Source organism: Strix aluco, unplaced genomic scaffold (assembly GCF_031877795.1).
Source record: "Strix aluco isolate bStrAlu1 unplaced genomic scaffold, bStrAlu1.hap1 H_2, whole genome shotgun sequence".
In the NCBI taxonomy this organism is placed as follows: domain Eukaryota; kingdom Metazoa; phylum Chordata; class Aves; order Strigiformes; family Strigidae; genus Strix; species Strix aluco.
The window spans coordinates 290,683-309,232 of record NW_027436667.1 but is presented as its reverse complement, the minus strand read 5'-3'; the positions used below and the strand labels follow the sequence as shown (position 1 = coordinate 309,232).

The 18,550-nt window shown below is 55.6% G+C and overlaps 1 protein-coding gene across 1 annotated transcript in view; it reads right to left on the bottom strand.

The window, feature by feature from the left end:
* Positions 1–441: 441 nt before the first annotated feature.
* Positions 442–18,550, bottom strand: part of LOC141919150 (E3 ubiquitin-protein ligase PHF7-like) — a 156,030-nt gene continuing 137,921 nt past the window's right edge. The window contains exons 11-12 of the mRNA XM_074814175.1: positions 1,072–1,284; positions 442–533 (exon numbers count right to left, since the gene is read on the bottom strand). Of these exons, the coding sequence (XP_074670276.1) occupies positions 442–533; positions 1,072–1,284 (305 nt within the window). The remainder of the gene's footprint in view (positions 534–1,071; positions 1,285–18,550) is intronic.

The following is an 18,550-nucleotide window of genomic DNA, read 5'->3' as shown; positions in this document are numbered from 1 at the left end:
GGGACAACATTCCTTCCTAGGACCTTCTGTGTGGCCTGAGCTGATGGTGTGTTTGGATGGGTCTGGTACAGCAGCAATCAGGGTGGGCACCAGGACCCGGAACTGGGCAAGGGGAATGCCCTTCGGCTACTGTCACAAGACCATCTACAGCAAACTGCAGCCGTGACACTGAGCGGAACTTGTAAAGAAAAGTAGCTTTGCCACTGGTGTGAACCTTCCCCGGGGAGACTGAGCCGGCTGCGGGTCCAGCGAGGCCCGAAGCACAGGGCCATGGCGCTGGGCAGCCGGCCAAGGCCAGCCCGCAAGGAGGGAGGTGTGGGCAAGGTGCTGCCAGGCCCCGGGGGAAGAAAACCCTCTGGGCCCAGCCCCTAACGCTGCCCCTCGAGAAAGGGAGAGCAGGAGGAAGCCAAAAAATGAGCGTGGAGTGTCCCAGGGCAGAGATCAACGGCCAACTTTATTGCGCCGGTGGAGGGGGATCAGGGCCAGCACGTGGGGACGGCGCACGGCTGGTCCCGCGTCTGCTTCCACGCTGGCTGTAAGGGTTTTGGGCCCGACGTTCCACGCGGGAGCGGTCCCTCATCCGCACGGGCCCATGGCGGCTGGAGCGGCTGCCACTCTCGGGCGCTGGAGAGGGGCAGGAGGACTCCGCTGGCAGCTGGCTGGCGGTGCTGGGGCTGCTGCTCTCCGGTACTGGGGAGCCGTGGGACGTCCCCAGCGCTGCCTGGCCGTGGGTGCTGCTCTCAGCACTTGGTGCTGGTGCGCGGCTCCTCTCCCGGCGTCTTCTGGGCCGGCTGTAGGGCGTCTGGGCCTGACGTTGCACCTGGGAGCGGCGTTGCCTGCGGTCAGGCCCAGGTGAGCTGGAGCTGCTGCTGCCCGCAAGCACTGGCGAGTCGTGGGATGGCCCTGATGCCACCTGGCTACCAGTGCTGGGGCTGCTGCTCTCCAGTACTGGGGAGCTGTGGGACGTCCCCAGCGCTGCCTGGCCGGGGGTCCTGCTCTCAGCACTTGGTGCTGGCGCGCGGCTCCTCTCCCGGCGTCTTCTGGGCCGGCTGTAGGGCGTCTGGGCCTGACGTTGCACCTGGGAGCGTCGTTGCCTGCGGTCGGGCCCAGGTGAGCTGGAGCTGCTGCTGCCCGCAGGCACTGGGGAATCGTGGGATGGCCCCGATGCCACCTGGCTACCGGTGCTGGAGCTGCTGCTCTCTGGGGCTGTCGAGTCATGGGATGGCCCCGATCCTGACCGGCTACCAGTGCCAGAGCCAGCGAGCTCTGACCTGTCACTGGAGGCTGTAAGGGGAAGCAGGAAGGTCATGGGCACAGAGGCCACTGTGGAGAGGCCAGAGTGGTGCCCCCAGCCCTCCTGGAGCAGAGGGGCTCTGCTAAGCCCAGCCTGGGCACCCGCTGCCAGGCCTTGCCTGGGCCCTGGCCCCAGCCCAGGGGCATGAAGGTGCTTTGCCTCTTACCGGTGCCCTGGCCAGCACAGCTCTCACACTCCCAGCTGGTCCTGCTGGTCCTCAAGTTGGAGCAGCGCCGGTGGGTGCCCGCAGCAGCGCAGGAGCTGCACAGGAGCAGTTCCCAGGGCCTGGGGAAGCAAAAGGGTTCATGGCTGTGAGTACAAAGTGACCGCAGCACGGGATTGTGCGGCACAGCTCCTGTTCTCAGTCCTTCCTCTTCGAGCTCTTGGCGACACAGAGATCCCGTGCAGAGCCCAGGGTGCCGCTTTGGCAACTTACCCACGTTCCTCTGCCTGCTCCCTGCCTCCGGGACAAAGGCACACACGAGCATCACAGCGGCTGTGCCTCTGGATTAATGGTTCAACTGGAGGCTCGTTGTCCCGTGATGGATTTCTGATGGGGAAAGGGAAATCGCTGAGCCCCTGCTGCCCCGGTATAAGGCCAATGCAGGGTAGCCCTGCTCCTCCCCCCTGCCCGTTTTGCAGCTCCTCCGTGAAGCTGAAGCCCAGGCTGACGGGACAGCAGAGGGCCAGGACTGCAGGGGCAGCCCCTGGCATGGCACAGGGCTTGCAGCCTCCTGTCCTGTGAGCCGGCAGGACACCAACCTCAAGGGGATTCGGATGCCCATTTTGACCATGTCCACGAGAAAGTCATGTTTGTCTCTGCAGAGGGGGCAGTTGAAGGAAATAGTAGCAGCATACCGAGCCTGGCCCTGCAGAGGAAACAAGAGCAGGAGTGAGGCTCTGGTGCTGCCGTGAGCCTGCCATGTCCTGGGCGTGAGGGAACGACTCCTACCTGGATGCAGCCCCGGTGGAACCAGGCATGTTTGCAGGCGGGGCACACCATGGTGTGGTAGGACTTTCTGTCCTCCACAGGGTCCAGGCAGATGAGGCATTCGGTGTTGTTCTCCGGAGCCGCCTCCACCTCCTGCTCTGGGCAGTGCTCCCTGCAGAAGGAGCTGGAGGGAAGAGAGAGAAGGGATGGGTGAGGGTGAGAAGTGCTGGGTCCTTCCCCGGTGGGGGTGAGGAGGAGAGACGAGGTACCTGTGCGGATAAAAGTACTGGGTGATGCATTCACCCTCCGTGGCACAGGGCAGATGGAAGCTCCAGTCGCAGCCCTCCCAGCAGCAGGTGATGGCGGCCCCACTCTCACCACAGACGAAGCATTTCTAGAAAGAGCAGAGCAGCCCCCGTCAGCGGCAGCCTCGGGGCCTCCCCAGCCAGTCCCATACCTCTGGGCAGGGTGCAGGATGTGGCCGCTGCTGGGCCACAGCCCACAGATCCGCCCGGTGCACGGGGCTCCTGGGCTTGGAGCCTCTGTGGAGCTGCTGGGAGCAAGGCTTTTGTCCCGGAGCTGCTTGGAGGGGCTGGGATTTCTTTCCTGGGCTCTGGGCTAAGCTCCCCCAAACCTCTCCTGACACAAATCTCCCTGACCCTGTCAGGTCCTCACTTTCTGCGCTGCCCGCTCGACTACACGGGGAATGTCCTTAGGGTCAAATGCCAGCATCCCTGATTCCTCGTCCAGCCAGAATAAAAGCTCACTGGCAAAAATCTGCAGAAGAGAAGAGAGGAGGAGCTGATATACAGACTGTGGCCGGGAGTGCCTGTCAGTGAGCTGGAGGGAGCCCCGGGGCACTCACCAGGCAAAAGAAATGGGCACAGAAGTCTTCAGTATTGATTTTCCGCCCGCAGAGAACCGGGTCCGCCGCTGTCCGGCCGCACAGCACGCACGCTGGAGGGGAGAGAGCAAGTGCCGGCGGGAATGAGCACCTCTGTGGGGCCGGGGGAAGCGTACCTGAGGGATTGTCCCCAGGGGCCTGCTCCGTCCCTGAGGGGCTGAGGGGAAGGGCTGGGGGCCGTGGCCAGGAAGGGGCATCGCAGGCACTGCGTCTTCCTGCCACTGCGCTCGGCCCCACGCTGACCGCCCCGACAGCCCCTCTGCTGTGCTGTGAGAGGGAAAGTTTGCTCTCACCCTCCTCCATCGAGTCGGGGGCCTCCTCCTCTTCCCTCTCAGACATGGTGCACCACCACAGCGAGCGTTGGGAGTGTCCTTGTCCCAGCAGCACTGAGGTGTCTCTCCCAGATGCTCCTCGGCTGACTCTGAGGGAGAAGCAGGGCGCGGGTCAGCTCTCAGCACAGCCCCAGTGCCCCGAGGTGTGGGACCCCTCCTCCTCCATCGGCAGCCCCCTGCAAGCCCCATCCCTCCTCTGCCCTCTCCTCACCTCCCAGGTCGCACTGACATGTGTCTGGAGCCCAGCGATCCTTTTTATAGGCTTGTCCCCGTGGGTCACAGTGGCCATTGTGACATCGGCACCCCCATATATGGGCAGGGACACCCTTGGTGGGACACTATGGCCACAGTGACATCACACCCCATATATGGGTAGGGACACCCTTGGTGGGACACTATGGCCACAGTGACATCACACCCCATATATGGGTAGGGACACCCTTGGCAGGTTACCATGGCCACGGTGACATCAGTACCCCCACATACGGGCGCTGACCCGACCAGTCCGAGAGGATCCTGACAGCAGGGCTGGGCTGCAGATGTGGCTGCAGGTGCTGCACGCGGGGAGATGCTGGGTGTCTGGGTGGGCTGACCTGGCTGGTTTGGTGGTTTTGAGGGCGCTGTACTCTCTGCACCAGCTGCTAATAAGGTGTTTTCTGTGGGCAGGGCTGGTGGCCCATCAGTCTGTGTTCTCAGAGATGAGCCCACAGGAGTCCCTCGCTGGGGCTTGGCTGCAGAGAGCTCTGTGGTATCTTGACAGTGTTTGACATTTCCCAGACAATGCTTAAACCTGCCAGTTGACGCTGTTTAACACTCTCCTCTGTAAGAGCCTTCCAGCGGGGATGCCTGTCAACTCTGGCTTTCCCTTCAAAGAACTGTTCCCAAAAGCTGCTGTATCTTTGTCACTTGCCAGATGCCACCTTGTTGCAATGTGCCAAATTACAGGGAAACAACTTTTATAATCAAACTTGTGAATGGAAGAACGACACTGGGTCCTGGTATTGTACCATCCGGATAATCAGTCAAGTTAATGAGGTTTTCAGCCCTCTGAGAGATAAAAACACAACTTATTTTCAAACCCCAAGGACTGCAGAGGGACCATTTGCCAAAGGTACCAAAGCCAAAAAGGGCCATTATTGGGTATGTGGACATACTGCCTACAAAGAATTACCAGCAAACTGGTCAGGGATTTGCTATATAAGGATTATCCGACCCCTGTTTTTCCTTCTTCCGGAGGCAGATGGTCCTCAGTTGGGAATAAAATTATATGATAAACTAGGGAACAAAAGGATTGTCCGCAACAAGCGGTCTGTTGAGTTTAAAATAGGTGGAACTCAAAAGTGGGGGGAAAATGAGTGGTCCCCTGAAAGAATTATTGAGCATTATGGGCCTGCCTCTTGGAATCCCAATGAACCGATATCAGGGGCAAGAGAACCAATTTATAATCTGAACCGTATAATTCGACTACAAGCAGTTCTAGAAATTATTACTAATAAAACTGCTAATGCTATAGACCTTTTAACTCAACAGTCTCAACAGATGCGCACTGCAGTCCTTCAACATCGCATGGTTTTAGACTACCTACTAGCTGAAGAGGGAGGAGTATGTGGAAAACTAAATGTTTCTAACTGTTGTTTGGAAATAGCCGATGTAGGTGAAGTAGTCCTTCAACTGACCACAGACATTAGGAAACTAGCTCATGTCCCCGTTCAAAGATGGAACGGCTGGAGTGGTGATTTATGGTCTCGGTTACCCGGAGCACCATGGGTAAAGCAGCTTCTATTTTATCTGTTATGTGCATTTGCCGCCTTGATGTTTTTGCCATGTGTTATTCCTTGCTTTGTTCAGTTAATCCAGCGTGTTGTTTCTAACATGCAATTTATATTTACTGTCTCACCTGATGGTGTAAAGCAGATTCGTATCGTTTGCCAACCAAAGCCTGTCGCTGTATCAATTATTTAAACCTTAAGTTTAGGATAGATGTTTCTAGGCCTAAACAGCACATGCGCTCTGGGCTGGGGGCGTCCACTTTGGCAGATCCCTGGCTCAGGCGAGTCCGACCACCATTTATTTTCGGTGCCGCAGTTTGTGACAACAACCAGAATGTATACCCTTTTAATATTGAATTTTGTGGCTGTTGCTTTGTTAGCTCTTGCTGTATTTTCTCTTGCGGTATGTATGTGTTCATCTGGTAAGTGTCCATGTAAACCGTCTTGTAGTTGTGCCTGTTCATGTAAACAACCACCTCCTTCCCCTCCCCATCCCCAAGGACCGAGAGCACATTCCTCGGCCTGGTCTGAGACGGGACTGAGAGCCCATTCCTCGGCCCAGTTTGAGACACATGTTAGTTGATAGTGTTACTGTTACCTTTTTATTTGTTTATTTAGAATATTGTTAACATTGTTACGGATAGTGTTGTTTATTTACCTTTGTTTAAGTTTGGAACAGAAGTTTCTAGGCCCAAATGACGCACGCGCTTTGGGATAAGGGGCATGGAAAGGGATTTTCCTGCTGCACATGCTGACCCCAACTGCAGCGGACAGCGTGGACTGCCAGAGACTCAGACACTCTGTGGTATTTTGTTAGAACTGTGGGAAAAGATGGAACATAGATTAGGATTAATTTTAATTCACTTTGTAGTTTTTGCCTTATTGGTTACTATCTTAATTGTCATTGTAATACTTCTTTTTTGTCCCTGTAAACATCAATCATGTAAGTTGCCGTCATGCTCTTCTGTTGATTCATCGGAGCCTCAAAATTAGTTTATAAGATGTTTTGGTTTTATAAAATTAGTTAGTTTTAAGCATGATATATCTGTTAAAGAATGTTATTGGCTATAGGTTTGTTAGTTATAAATGCTTATATTTGTTAAAGATATTGTTAACGACATGTTTATTGAAAGAAAATTTGCCGGAAATCTTGTTTGTTATTGTTTTCTGGTCTTTCTCTTTCCATATACTGTTTTCTTTAACGCCGCCACGAAGCAATGTCGAGCCACGGGGTGGTGTAAGGAACTGTGTTAGACATTGTTTGTCTCTACATTGCTGCTCCGCAACCACCACTTCCCGCCCCCAGCATCCTGTTGTTCTAAAGGAGAACGCTTTGGAGGAGACACCAAGTCCCTGACAAAACCACGACATCCGCTCAGAGCGAGAACAACGACAGCCTTGGCCGTGCCTGCCAAGCTGTACCTGCGCGCGAGCTGGGTGCGGGGCAAGGAAGACATGCAAAGGCTGAAGGCACTGCAGGTCGACCCCCCGCCAGCACGACCACCATGGACACCTGGACATGCGCGCATAGTAGACCACGGGGCGGCACATATTACAGTGAGTTCTGTGGAAATGGGTGGATCCTTCGAGGAAACAGTGGGGACTGGGACAATAAAAGGACTGCGTACTCCTCTCTTGGGGCCTCCGTCCTCGGCACCTGTTACTTGGAGCTGGGACCTCGGCGGAGCTTGGAGCACCATCACCTGCACCGAGGCTGAGCCTACGGAACATCGCTGGATCCCCGGTGGCGGCGGTAATTAGCTGCATCTCTACCGTTTTCTTGCTTAGGGATTCTAACTTTCCCTTTCTTTTTCTCTCTGTCCTATCGCTGTTATCAGTTGTTATAGAAGATAAAGTTCACAAGGCTGTACGGCATCTGACCTCGTTTGTGTCTTAATCTCGCTCTTGGGATTGTTTAAGAACCCTCCCCGATACTGGATCGGGACAGCAGCGTCCTGACCCAAGGCACCTCGAGGAGTTTCCTTGGGCGGCGTCCCGAACCCAAGGGGAGAGTCCTCGACCGCAGCGTGCTGCTTCAGGGGGACGAGCTCAAAATGGCTCCCCCAGGGGACTCCATTTATACCCAGGCTGAATCCGAGCTGTAGTCAATAGCGGCTCCCATTGGTCAAAGGTCTCAACTACCGCGAGACCTTGAAAACAAAGACAGCCAGAGGCTGCCACACTTCAGCAGCCAAGAAGCTCTGCTTTCACTGGGCGGATGCACCTGCCACACAAACCACTGACATATCATGGGGGTATTTTTTATGCCTTATGGTAAAACAACCCAGTGGTACCGTCTTGCAGGTTCGCTAACATTAATACTGGGAACAAAAAAGGGAAATTTAGATGCACCATCTGGATGCAAGGGAATGGAGAAGAAAAAAAAAAAATCAATCCTTTAGATGAATTGTTGCAAGATGAATCATTTAGATGAATTATTGCAAGGTGCCAGTTTCAGGGAATCGTTGGGGAGGGCATTCCTATCTGTAACGTACCCATATCCTCCATGGCATCTTTAATGTGTCGGAGATCATGTAAAAGTCACCATTTACCACTTTTGTTTAAAATAACAAACGCCAGGGGGTTCCAAGGACTGGTGGTAGGTACGATATGTCCTGCACTTAACTGTTCATGAATTAAATCAGTAAGGTTGGCGACAGCCACTGATCCACCCACACAGGTGATTCTGTTTTCCGGGTTAGTTTCAGGGTGGGTTTCAGGGTGGGCTGTTCTGCAGTGGCGATTAAGACAAATTTGATCCAATTTGAGTTCCCCATTGAGCCATACAGTCACGGCCCATGATGTAGTAGGGGTTTCCAATATAAATGGATGAATATTTGCTCCCCAGGTTTCTGGGCCCCTTATAAGAATGAGATCTTTGCTGAAAAGCACTCGAGTTACCCGAGCTAACAGCCAATCTGCTCGCAGATATTACAGTCACATCCGCGCCAGTATCTAAAATGCCTGTCAGTGCAACAGATTCTTCTGCTTTGGTGAGGGCACATTTTATCACAGGTCGACTTTGTCTCACTGCCTGAGCTCAAAATGTTTGAGGATTACCTGCTGATCCAAATCCTGAGTCACCCGAGCTTCTCGGCATACTGTAAGGGGGGGGGCACAGTAAAATAAACAAGCTGAGTAATTTTTGACCCTTTTGTTACTGAACATGCATCTATGACCTCCGGTAAAACGAACAACCCCTGTAAGGTTGTAGATGATTTTTATGACAATACCCTTCTCAGATAGATGGTACAAAGGTGCACTCTCCCCGCAGAGTATGCTCCTAAATTCAAGACAACAATTAACACAGTAAAACGAACAACCGCCTTCAAGACAACAATTAACATAGAATTACTGCCTCCCACTAGAGGAGATATTCCACCTATGACACTTAAAACACTTAGTCCGAACAAACAGGCTGCACCGATGACCCAGCGGGCACTAGGGCGCTTGGGCGCTCTGTCAGAGAACTCCACACGCCGCAGCTGCTGCTTTTGGCGGGGGCGGGGTGGGGCCGAGAGCGTGGTGCTGGGCTTGGCCTCAGGCGGGTAGGAGACTTAAGACTGTCTTAGTTTTCTCATTAGCATTATCATAAGTAAGCATATCAAGAAATTTAACTTTCATTTATCATTTGAGTCAGGATTACCATCAATAGCGGCATGTAGTCTGTCAATAAATTTTGGGTAGGGCTCCGTGGGTCCCTGTCTTACTCCTGTAAATGCTGGCGCCGCCTTTTCATCATGTACAGCTAAAACCGTTTTTAGGGCTAATTCCTGGGTTAAGTATAAGACTTCCAGTTGAAACCCCGCTTGCCAATCTGGGTTGGCAAAAGGGCCTGCGCCCATCAGCATTTGAGCTGCACCCCATATAGAGGGTCTCCTTGCTGACGGGGTGTGGCTGCCGCAGCCTCGCAGGCCACTTGCCAACGTTGGAAGAATTGCAATTGTTGGGAAGCTGTTAGTAAGGTTTGTATAATCATGCACAAGTCATACGGAGTTAATAAATTTGCTGTAAAAATATGCTGAACGACTGAATTAGTATATGGTGATTTAAACCCATATTGTGTTACTGCTGATTTTGCGTCCTTATCATTTTCCAATCTCAGGCCTCCCACTCATTGCCTTGTGGGGTTACTATTACCGGAAACACCGTTGGGCCAAGCTCCTTAAACTGCCCCTCTATTATTGCATCCCGAATAACTCCCCGCCATCGATGTGCTGGATTATCATTACCACCCACACCTCCCAGTGCCCCCCCTCCCATTTGAGCTGACGATGGCAGCAGCCCAATAGCCACTGTTTCCCCCTGACCGCCCCCCCCGCCCAGTGTCGGGAAAAAAGGGGTTAATAGGAAGAGGGGGTGGCGGCGGTGCCGTAGGAATAGGCTGAGCCAATTCCTTCATTCGCGTTTCAAGTTGCTCTAGTTTTCTCATTAGTTCTTGCAAGTGTGGATCTTGTAAACCGTAATGAGATTGTTCCTGCACCGATCGGGGTGATGGAGGTGAGGATGGGGGCAGGGGTGGGTCGGTGCCTTCCTCTGACAAGGCGACGGCGGTGGGCACGGGAGGGGCAGGGCGGGAGGTGGCAGGAGAGGGGCAGGGCGGTGTGCTCCGAGGATTGTTCTTTTGGGCTTGAGGGAGGGGAGTCGAGCTGTAGTAAATCTGTTGATTTTTGCTCTTGATTTTCCTGCCGCACAGGTGCTGCGCGTGAAGCGTCCCCGTCCCTCCTTTTAGGAGCCGCCTTAGGGAACAGGGATCCCGTGAACGTCATAGCGGTAGCAGAATCCTTAGTGCCAGCGCTTTCTGCCTCTGCTGACAAGGCAGCGAAAGCAGAGGCAGTGGTCTGCCGTTCAGCTTTCAGTTCTTTCAGAGTCTCTAGGACCAACCTCCACATGGTGGAGAGTTTCCTACTGTCTTTAGAACCTGAACTAATGTTGTTCCACAGTGCCGCGCCGATGATTTCCCAAGTAGCTGCTTCAAAGGCTGCGGTCACTGAGGGGATTAGTTTGTGCTGCCGAGCCCACAACAGCAACTTCTTCAGGTTCCCCTCATCATAAGATACTCCTCTCTTAGAGAGTATATGTTGGAGGAGCTTAACCACTGCCGCTTCTTCTTTGCTTAGCGTGGACCCCATCTCCTCCCCAGCCGCTCACCTGATCAGGGCGAGATTCTAACGATTGCGCGCGCGCATCTTCCCAGGCACCGGGGCAGCGCCTGCTACGGCTGGCTTCCGCCCCCTCTGGACCGTCTTCTCTTGCTCGGGCGAGCACAGACGGGAGGGTCCCGATTCACCAGGGTTTAAGTCCTGCGTATCTTCGATGAGGCTCCCTCGGGTCCCTGGTCGGGTGTCAGTTGCCGATGCGGAAGTTCCGGACACAGCTTAGACGACCAATTTGATCGAGTTGATGCCACTTTATTAAAGGCTACACAGCAATTTATACTCTATCACAAGCTTCACGCACTGCTGTCTTATTGCTAATAGGCTAAAGCTACTTGTTCACGAGCCCTTTTGCCCCCTATGATTGGTCCCGGTGTGATGTCCACGCGCTGCTCTCCCACCAGGTAGGGCCCCTGTTTTCGACATTCCAACTTCTTTATTTCTTGGGCAGGAATGCAGTTTCTCAGGCCGTCCCGGCCTTGTTTATGTCCTTGAACACAGCTGCAGCTTGCTGTTACAGTGAGGCCCCTTGGTCTGGATCACTCGCAACATGTTCGTTGTTCTCCAGCGATTCCACATTCCCATTTGACCCCATCCCAGGCACAGGTGTGCCAGGCCTTTGGGAGATGATGGGCTGTTATAACCGTTTCCCAGCAATCGGGAGGGCAGGAGCCAGGCTCGTTAAGGGGGCGCCTTAACGTTATCAGTTCTTATCTCCACAGATTGGTGTATAGCTCGGGGGAGGTGGCTGGAATCACACCTGGCACAGAGCAGCCCAACAGGGAGGGGCGGGGAGGGCTGAGAATTGCACCACCACAATCCACCCCGTGACTAAAGTCAATGTATCTTGTCCATAGAGTGGCAGTGTGCTTGCCTCTTGCCTCTATGCCTATAAACAGAGGATGCCACAATCCCATTATAATTGGAGGGGATTTTGTGTTTGATTAGCTTCTATTAAAAAAAAAACTATTTGGGGGAAGTATACACACAGGGACACTTTTGTAACTGCGTAATCTGTCTAACCATCCTCCAAACCTTAATATACAAAACTATAATAAGCAGTAAACATATTAAAGTTAGAATTAGGAAAATCATGACCGGGTGAAACATGGAATTAAACAGTCCTGTGGCTGTTGGTGACCACCAAAATAAGCTTTCCCACCATCGATGTTCTCCATCCTTTTTGACTCTCATTAGCACTTGATGTATTTCTTTTATATCATGCCGGACCGTCATAAGAGTCTTTTGTCCAGTTTTTAAAGGCCTTTTAAAGCCAACCACCAGAGCCTACCTGGAGCCATCTTGGACCAAACCTGGCCACCCAGATCCTACTCAGGGTTGCCTTTGATCCTGGCCTGCCACACAGAGACTATTTAGAGCCCAGCTAGACACCACCTGGCCACCCAGAGGCAACCTAGAACCTGCCTGGAGCAGAGGTAATCCCCCCAGAGCCTACTCAGAGCCCTTGTGGCCTACCGCCAGCTAGCCAGAGATTACTTGGAGCCCATTTGGACCAAAGGTGGCAAGCCAGAGCCAACTCAGAGCTCTCCATGAGGCCGGCATGCCACCCAGAGACTACTTACTGTTCAGCTGGACACAAGCTGGCCCGCCAGATGCTCTGGCTCTCTGGCTAATGCAGGAAGGTGGGCTCTGGCTCTCTTGCTTAGAACACAAGACAAAGGCTCTGACTCTCTGGCTAACATCAGAAGGAGGATTCTGGTTTACTGCATGACTCAGGGAAGGTGGGCTCTGGCTAAGGTTGGAAGACGGCCTCTGGGTGTCAGGCTAACAATGCCAGAAGGTGGGCGCTGGCTCTCTGGATCACAACACAGAAAGGTAGGCTCTGGCTCTCAGAGCCCTCTTGGACCCTGTCCTGCCAGCCAGATCCTACTCAGAGTTGTCCTGGAGGCGGGTATGCCACCCAGAGCCTATCTAGAGCGTAGCTGGCCAGCCAGAGGAAAGCAAAACCCTGTCAGCCAGGACCACAGGTCAGCCAGCCAGAGTCTGCTCAGAGCCGTCTTGGACCCCAGCTTGCCAGCCAGATCCTACTCAGGCTTGTCTTTGAGCCCGGTGTGACAGCCAGAGCCTTCTTTGAGCCCAGCTGGACACCACCTGGCCAGCCAGAGGCAACTTAGTGTCCGCCTGCACAAGAGCTAATTCAGGCAGAGACTACTTGCGTCCCTCGTGGAGCACAGCTGGCTGGACAGGTCCTATTCAGAGTTGCCTTTGAGCCTGGCCTGCCACCCACAGCTTATTTATAGCACAGCTGGATACCAGCTGGCCAGCCAGAGGCAACTTAAGAGTCCGTCTGGACCACAGCTCAGCTAGCCACCACCTGCTCACAGCCCTCTTGGACGGCAGCAGCTGGCCAGCCAGAGCCTACCCAGAGCCATTGTGGCCTGCAGCCTGCGATCCAAAGCCTACTTGGAGACCACTGGACAGCAGAGCTGGACAGCCACAGCCTACTCAGAGTACTTCTTGAGGCCAGCATGCCATCCAGAGACTAATTGGAGCCCAGGAGGACACCACCTGGCCACCCAGAAGCAACCTACAGCCCGCCTAGACCACAGCTCAGCCAGCCAGATCCTACTCACAGCCCACTTGGACCCTAGCTGGTCAGAGACACCCTACTCAGAGCCCCTGTGCTAGCATACTTGGGGCCCCCTTGGAGACTAAAGCTGGCCAGTCAGATCCTACTTAGAGTTGTCTTAGAGCCTGTCCTACCACCCAGAGTGTACTGAGAGCCAGTAGGCTATCAGCTGGCCTTCCAGAGGCAACCAAGAACCCTCCTACACCACAGGTCAGCCAACCACAGCCTACTCACAGCCCTCTGGGACGTCAGCTGGCCAGACAGAGCCTACTCAGAGCCCTTTTGGCCTGCAGGCTGCAAGCCTGGGCCTGGAGCCTGTGGTATAGGCCCTTGAGACCCCAAGATGCTAAACACTGGTTAAGAAAGCAATTTTAAATATACAAATCTAATTTCCTTCAGTGTTTAAGTAACTGAATGAACTGCTCCTCCATCCTGGCTACCAGCTCTTGCTAGAAGGAGGATTCATTTCTCTGCATCTTGTATGCGGCTCCTGCTTAAAATACTGAGCTGAATCAGCAGATCCTGTCCTGGAGGAATAGGTAACCCTGTTCAGAACCTCTCTGCATCACGCAGCCCCAATTTGTCTCTGCAGATTAAGGGCCAGAAGCAAAACAGAAACAGGACAAAGAATAAGCTGACATAAACTCCTGGATTTGGAGGCCTGGTATCCTCCTCCCAAAAGACACGTCCAAAGACACCTGGGCTAAAGGAGTGTTCCTTCAAGTACAAGAGGTAATACAGTAAACCCCCTTGTTTTCTCTGGGCTTTGGTCACCAGAGGGCTGCCCACCAGCCCCTGGACAGAAGAGCACACATCCTAATTAAAGGCAACATGTAAAAGCCCAAAGCAACAAGGTGGCATCTGGCAAGTGACAAAGATACAGCAGCTTTTGGGAACAGTTCTTTGAAGGGAAAGCCAGAGCTGACAGGCATCCCCGCTGGAAGGCTCTTACAGAGGAGAGTGTTAAACAGCGTCAACTGGCAGGTTTAAGCATTGTCTGGGAAATGTCAAACACTGCCAAGATACCACAGAGCTCTCTGCAGCCAAGCCCCAGCGAGGGACTCCTGTGGGCTCATCTCTGAGAACACAGACTGATGGGCCACCAGCCCTGCCCACAGAAAACACCTTATTAGCAGCTGGTGCAGAGAGTACAGCGCCCTCAAAACCACCAAACCAGCCAGGTCAGCCCACCCAGACACCCAGCATCTCCCCGCAGCACCTGCAGCCACATCTGCAGCCCAGCCCTGCTGTCAGGAGTCCTCTCGGACTGGTTGGGTCAGCGCCCCGTATGTGGGGGTACTGATGTCACCGTGGCCATGGAAATCTGCCAAGGGTGTCCCTGCCCATATATGGGGTGTGATGTCACTGTGGCCACGGTGACCGGCCAAGGGTGTCCCTGCCCATATATGGGGTGTGATGTCACTGTGGCCACGGTGACCCACCAAGGGTGTCCCTGGCCATATATGGGGGTGCTGATGTCACTGTGGCCACTGTGTCCCACGGGGACAAGCCTATAAAAAGGATCGCTGGGCTCCAGACGTGCGTCAGTGCGATCTGGGAGGTGAGGAGAGGGCAGGGGAGGGATGGGGGCTTGCGGGGGGCTGCCGAGGGATGAGGGGGGATCCCACACTACGGGTCGCTGGGGCTGTGCTGAGAGCTGACCCGCGCCCTGCTTCTCCTTCAGAGTTAGCCGAGGAGCATCTGGGAGAGACACCCCGGTGTTGCTGGGACAGGGACGCTCCCAACGCTCACTGTGGATGTGCGCCATGTCTGAGAGGGAAGAGGAGGAGGCCCCTGACTTGATGGAGGAGGGTGAGAGCAAAGTTTCCCTCCCACAGCACAGCAGAGGGGCTGTCGGGGCAGTCAGCATGGGGCCGAGCATGGTGGCAGGGGGAGGCAGTGCCTGCAATGCCCCTTCCTCGATACGGCCCCCAGCCCTTCCCCTCAGGCCCTCAGGGACGGAGCAGGCCCCTGGGGACTATCCCTCAGGACGCTTCCCCTGTCCCCGCAGAGGTGCTCATTCCTGCCGGCATTTGCTCTCTCCCCTCCAGTGTGCGTGCTGTGCGGCCGGGCAGCAGCGGACCCGGATCTCTGCGGGCATAAAATTGAGCTGGAAGAGCTCTGTGCCCATCTCTTTTGCGTGGTGAGTGGCCCGGGGCTCCCTCCAGCTCACTGACAGGCACTCCCGGCCACACACTCCTCATCAGCTCCTCCTCTCTCCTCTTCTGCAGTTTTTTGCCAGTGAGCTTTTTTACTGGCAGGACGAGGAATCAGGGGTGCTGGGATTTCTCCCTGAGGACCTTGCCCACACAGTCGAGCGGGCAGCGCAGAAGGTGAGGACCTGACAAGGTCAGGGACATTTGTGTCAGGAGAGGTTTGGGGGAGCTTAGCCTGGAGACCACGAAAGAAATCCCAGCCCTTCCAAGCAGCTGCGGGACAAAAGCCTTGCTCCCAGCAGCTCCACAGAGGCTCCAGCCCAGAAGCCTCCTACTCTGGGCAGATCTGTGGGCTGTGGCCCAGTAGCGGCCACATCCTGCGCCCTGCCGGGAGGCGTGGGGCTGGCTGGGGAGGCCCTGAGTCTGTTGCTGATGGGGGCTGCTCTGCTCTTTATAGAAATGCTTCGTCTGTGGTAAGAACGGGGCTGCCATCACCTGCTGCTGGGAGGGCTGCGACCACAGCTTCCACCTGCCCTGTGCCATGGAGGGTGAATGTATCACCCAGTACTTTGCTCTGCACAGGTACCTCCTCTCCCCTCCTCACCCCAACCGGGGAAGGACCCAGCACTTCTCACCTCACCCATCCCTTCTCACCTCACCCATCCCTTCTCACCTCACTCATCCCTTCTCTCTTCCCTCCAGCTCCTTCTGCAGGGAGCACCGCCCAGAGCAGGAGGTGGAGGCAGCTCCGGATAAGAACACCGAATGCCTCATCTGCCTGGAGCCTGTGGAGGACAGAAAGTCCTACCACACCATGGTGTGCCCCGCCTGCAAACACGCCTGGTTCCACCGGGGCTGCATCCAGGTAGGAGTCGTTCCCTCATCCCCAGGACACGGCAGGATCATGGCAGCACCAGAGCCTCACTCCTGCTCCTTTTGTTTCCGCTGCAGGGCCAGGCTGCATGCGCTGGTTTTGCCTTCAACTGCCCCCTCTGCAGAAACGAGCAGGAGTTTCTCCAGGACATGCTCACAATGGGCATCCGAATCCCCTTGAGGTTGGTGTCCTGCCGGCTCACAGGACAGGAGGCTGCAAGCCCTGTGCCATGCCAGGGGCTGCCCCTGCAGTCCTGGCCATCTGCTGTCCCGTCAGCCTGGGCTTCAGCTTCATGGAGGAGCTGTAAACCGGGCAGGGGGGAGGAGCAGGGCTGCCCTGCATCGGCCTTATGCCGAGGCAGCAGGGGCTCAGCGATTTCCCTTTTCAGAAATCCATCATGGGACAACGGGCCGCCAGACGAAGCAGTAATTGAGAGGCACAGCCGCTGCGACGCCCGTGAGTGCCTTTGTCCCGGAGGCAGGGAGCAGGCAGAGGAACGCGGGTAAGTTGCCAAAGCGGCACCCTGGGCTCTGCACGGGATCTCTGTGTCGCCAAGAGCTCGAAGCAGAAGGACTGAGAACAGGAGCTGTGCCGCACAATCCCGTGCTGCAGTCACTTTGTCCTCACAGCCATGAACCCTTTTGCTTCCCCAGGCCCTGGGAACTGCTCCTGTGCAGCTCCTGCGCTGCTGCGGGCACCCACCGGCGCTGCTCCAACTTGAGGACCAGCAGGACCAGCTGGGAGTGCGAGAGCTGTGCTGGCCAGGGCACCGGTAAGAGGCAAAGCACCTTCATGCCCCTGGGCTGGGGCCAGGGCCCAGGCAAGTCCTGGCAGCGGGTGCCCAGGCTGGGCTTGGCAGAGCCCCTCTGCTCCAGGAGGGCTGGGGCACCGCTATGTCCTCTCCACAGTGGCCTCTGTGCCTGTGACCTTCCTGCTTCCCCTTACAGCCTCCAGTGACAGGTCAGAGCTCGCTGGCTCTGGCACTGGTAGCCGGTCAGGATCGGGGTCATCCCATGACTCGACAGCCCCAGAGAGCAGCAGCTCCAGCACTGGTAGCCAGGTGGCATCAGGGCCATCCGATGACTCCCCAGTGCTTCAGGACAGCAGCAGCTCCAGCTCACCTGGGCTCGACCGCAGGCAACGCCGCTCCCAGGTGCAACGTCAGGCCCAGACGCCCTACAGCCGGCCCAGAAGAAGCTGGGAGAGGAGCCACGCGCCAGCACCAAGTGCTGAGAGCAGCACCCCCCGCCAGGCAGCGCTGGGGACGTCCCACGGCTCCCCAGTACTGGAGAGCAGCAGCCCCAGCACTGGTAGCCAGGCGGCATCAGAGCCATCCCAAGACTCCCCAGTGCTTGCGGGCAGCAGCAGCTCGAGCCGCCGTGGGCCTGCGCGGATGAGGGACCGCTCCCGCGTGGAACGTCGGGCCCAAAACCCTTACAGCCGGCGCGGACGCAGACGCGGGACCAGCCGTGCGCCATCCCCACGTGCTGGCCCTTATCCCCCTCCACCGGCGCAATAAAGTTGGCCGTTAATCTCTGCCCTGGGACACTCCACGCTCATTTGTTGACTTCCTCCTCCTGCTCTCCCTTTCTCGAGGAGCAGCGTTAGGGGCTGGGCCCAGAGGGTTTTCTTCCCCCGGGGCCTGGCAGCACCTTGCTCAGACCTCCATCCTTGCAGGCTGGCCTTGGCCGGCTGCCCAGCGCCATGGCCCTGTGCTTTGGGCCTCGCTGGCCCCGCAGCCGGCTCAGTCTCCCCGGGGAAGGTTCACACCAGTGGCAAAGCTACTTCTCTTTACAAGTTCCGCTCAGTGTCACGGCTGCAGTTGTGACATGGAGATTGCTGTAGATGGTCTTGCGACAGTAGCCGAAGGGCATTCCCCTTGCCCAGTTCTGGGTCCTGTTGCCCACCCTGATTGCTGCTGCTGTACCAGACCCATCCAAACACACCATCAGCTCAGGCCACACAGAAGGTCCTAGGAAGGAATGTTGTCCCCGGCCTTCACCAGCCCTTGGCAGCCTGTTCAGCCCAAGAGCAAACCTGGGGCTCTGCGCTTGCTCAGCCCCTTGTCGTGCTTTGAACTCGCCCGGCAGCCAAACCCCACGCAGCCAATCGCTCACCCTCCCGCTGCCCGGGAAATGGGGGACCCATTGGAGGGACAAAAGGAAACTCATGGGTTGAGATAAGAAACAGTTTAGTAATTGTAATAAAACAATAACAATGATAGAAAGTACAAACGGGTAACGCACCCTGTGATTGCTCACCACCCGCCGCCTGATACCCAGCCCCTTCCCAGCCAGCGATCCCCAAAAACCGAGACCCCGCAACCGCAATCCCAGATGCAAGAGAGAACCTCCTGCTTCCCAGCCACCCCTCCTTGACATCCTGAGCATGACGTTACAGGATATGGGATATTCCACTGGATAATTTGGTGCTCTGGCTGTGCCCCCTCACAGCTTCCTGTACACCTGCACATGGACAGGACGTCGGGAACTGGAGAGACCTCGATCTCCTACAACAATCCCTGTATTATCAGCATTCTTCTCA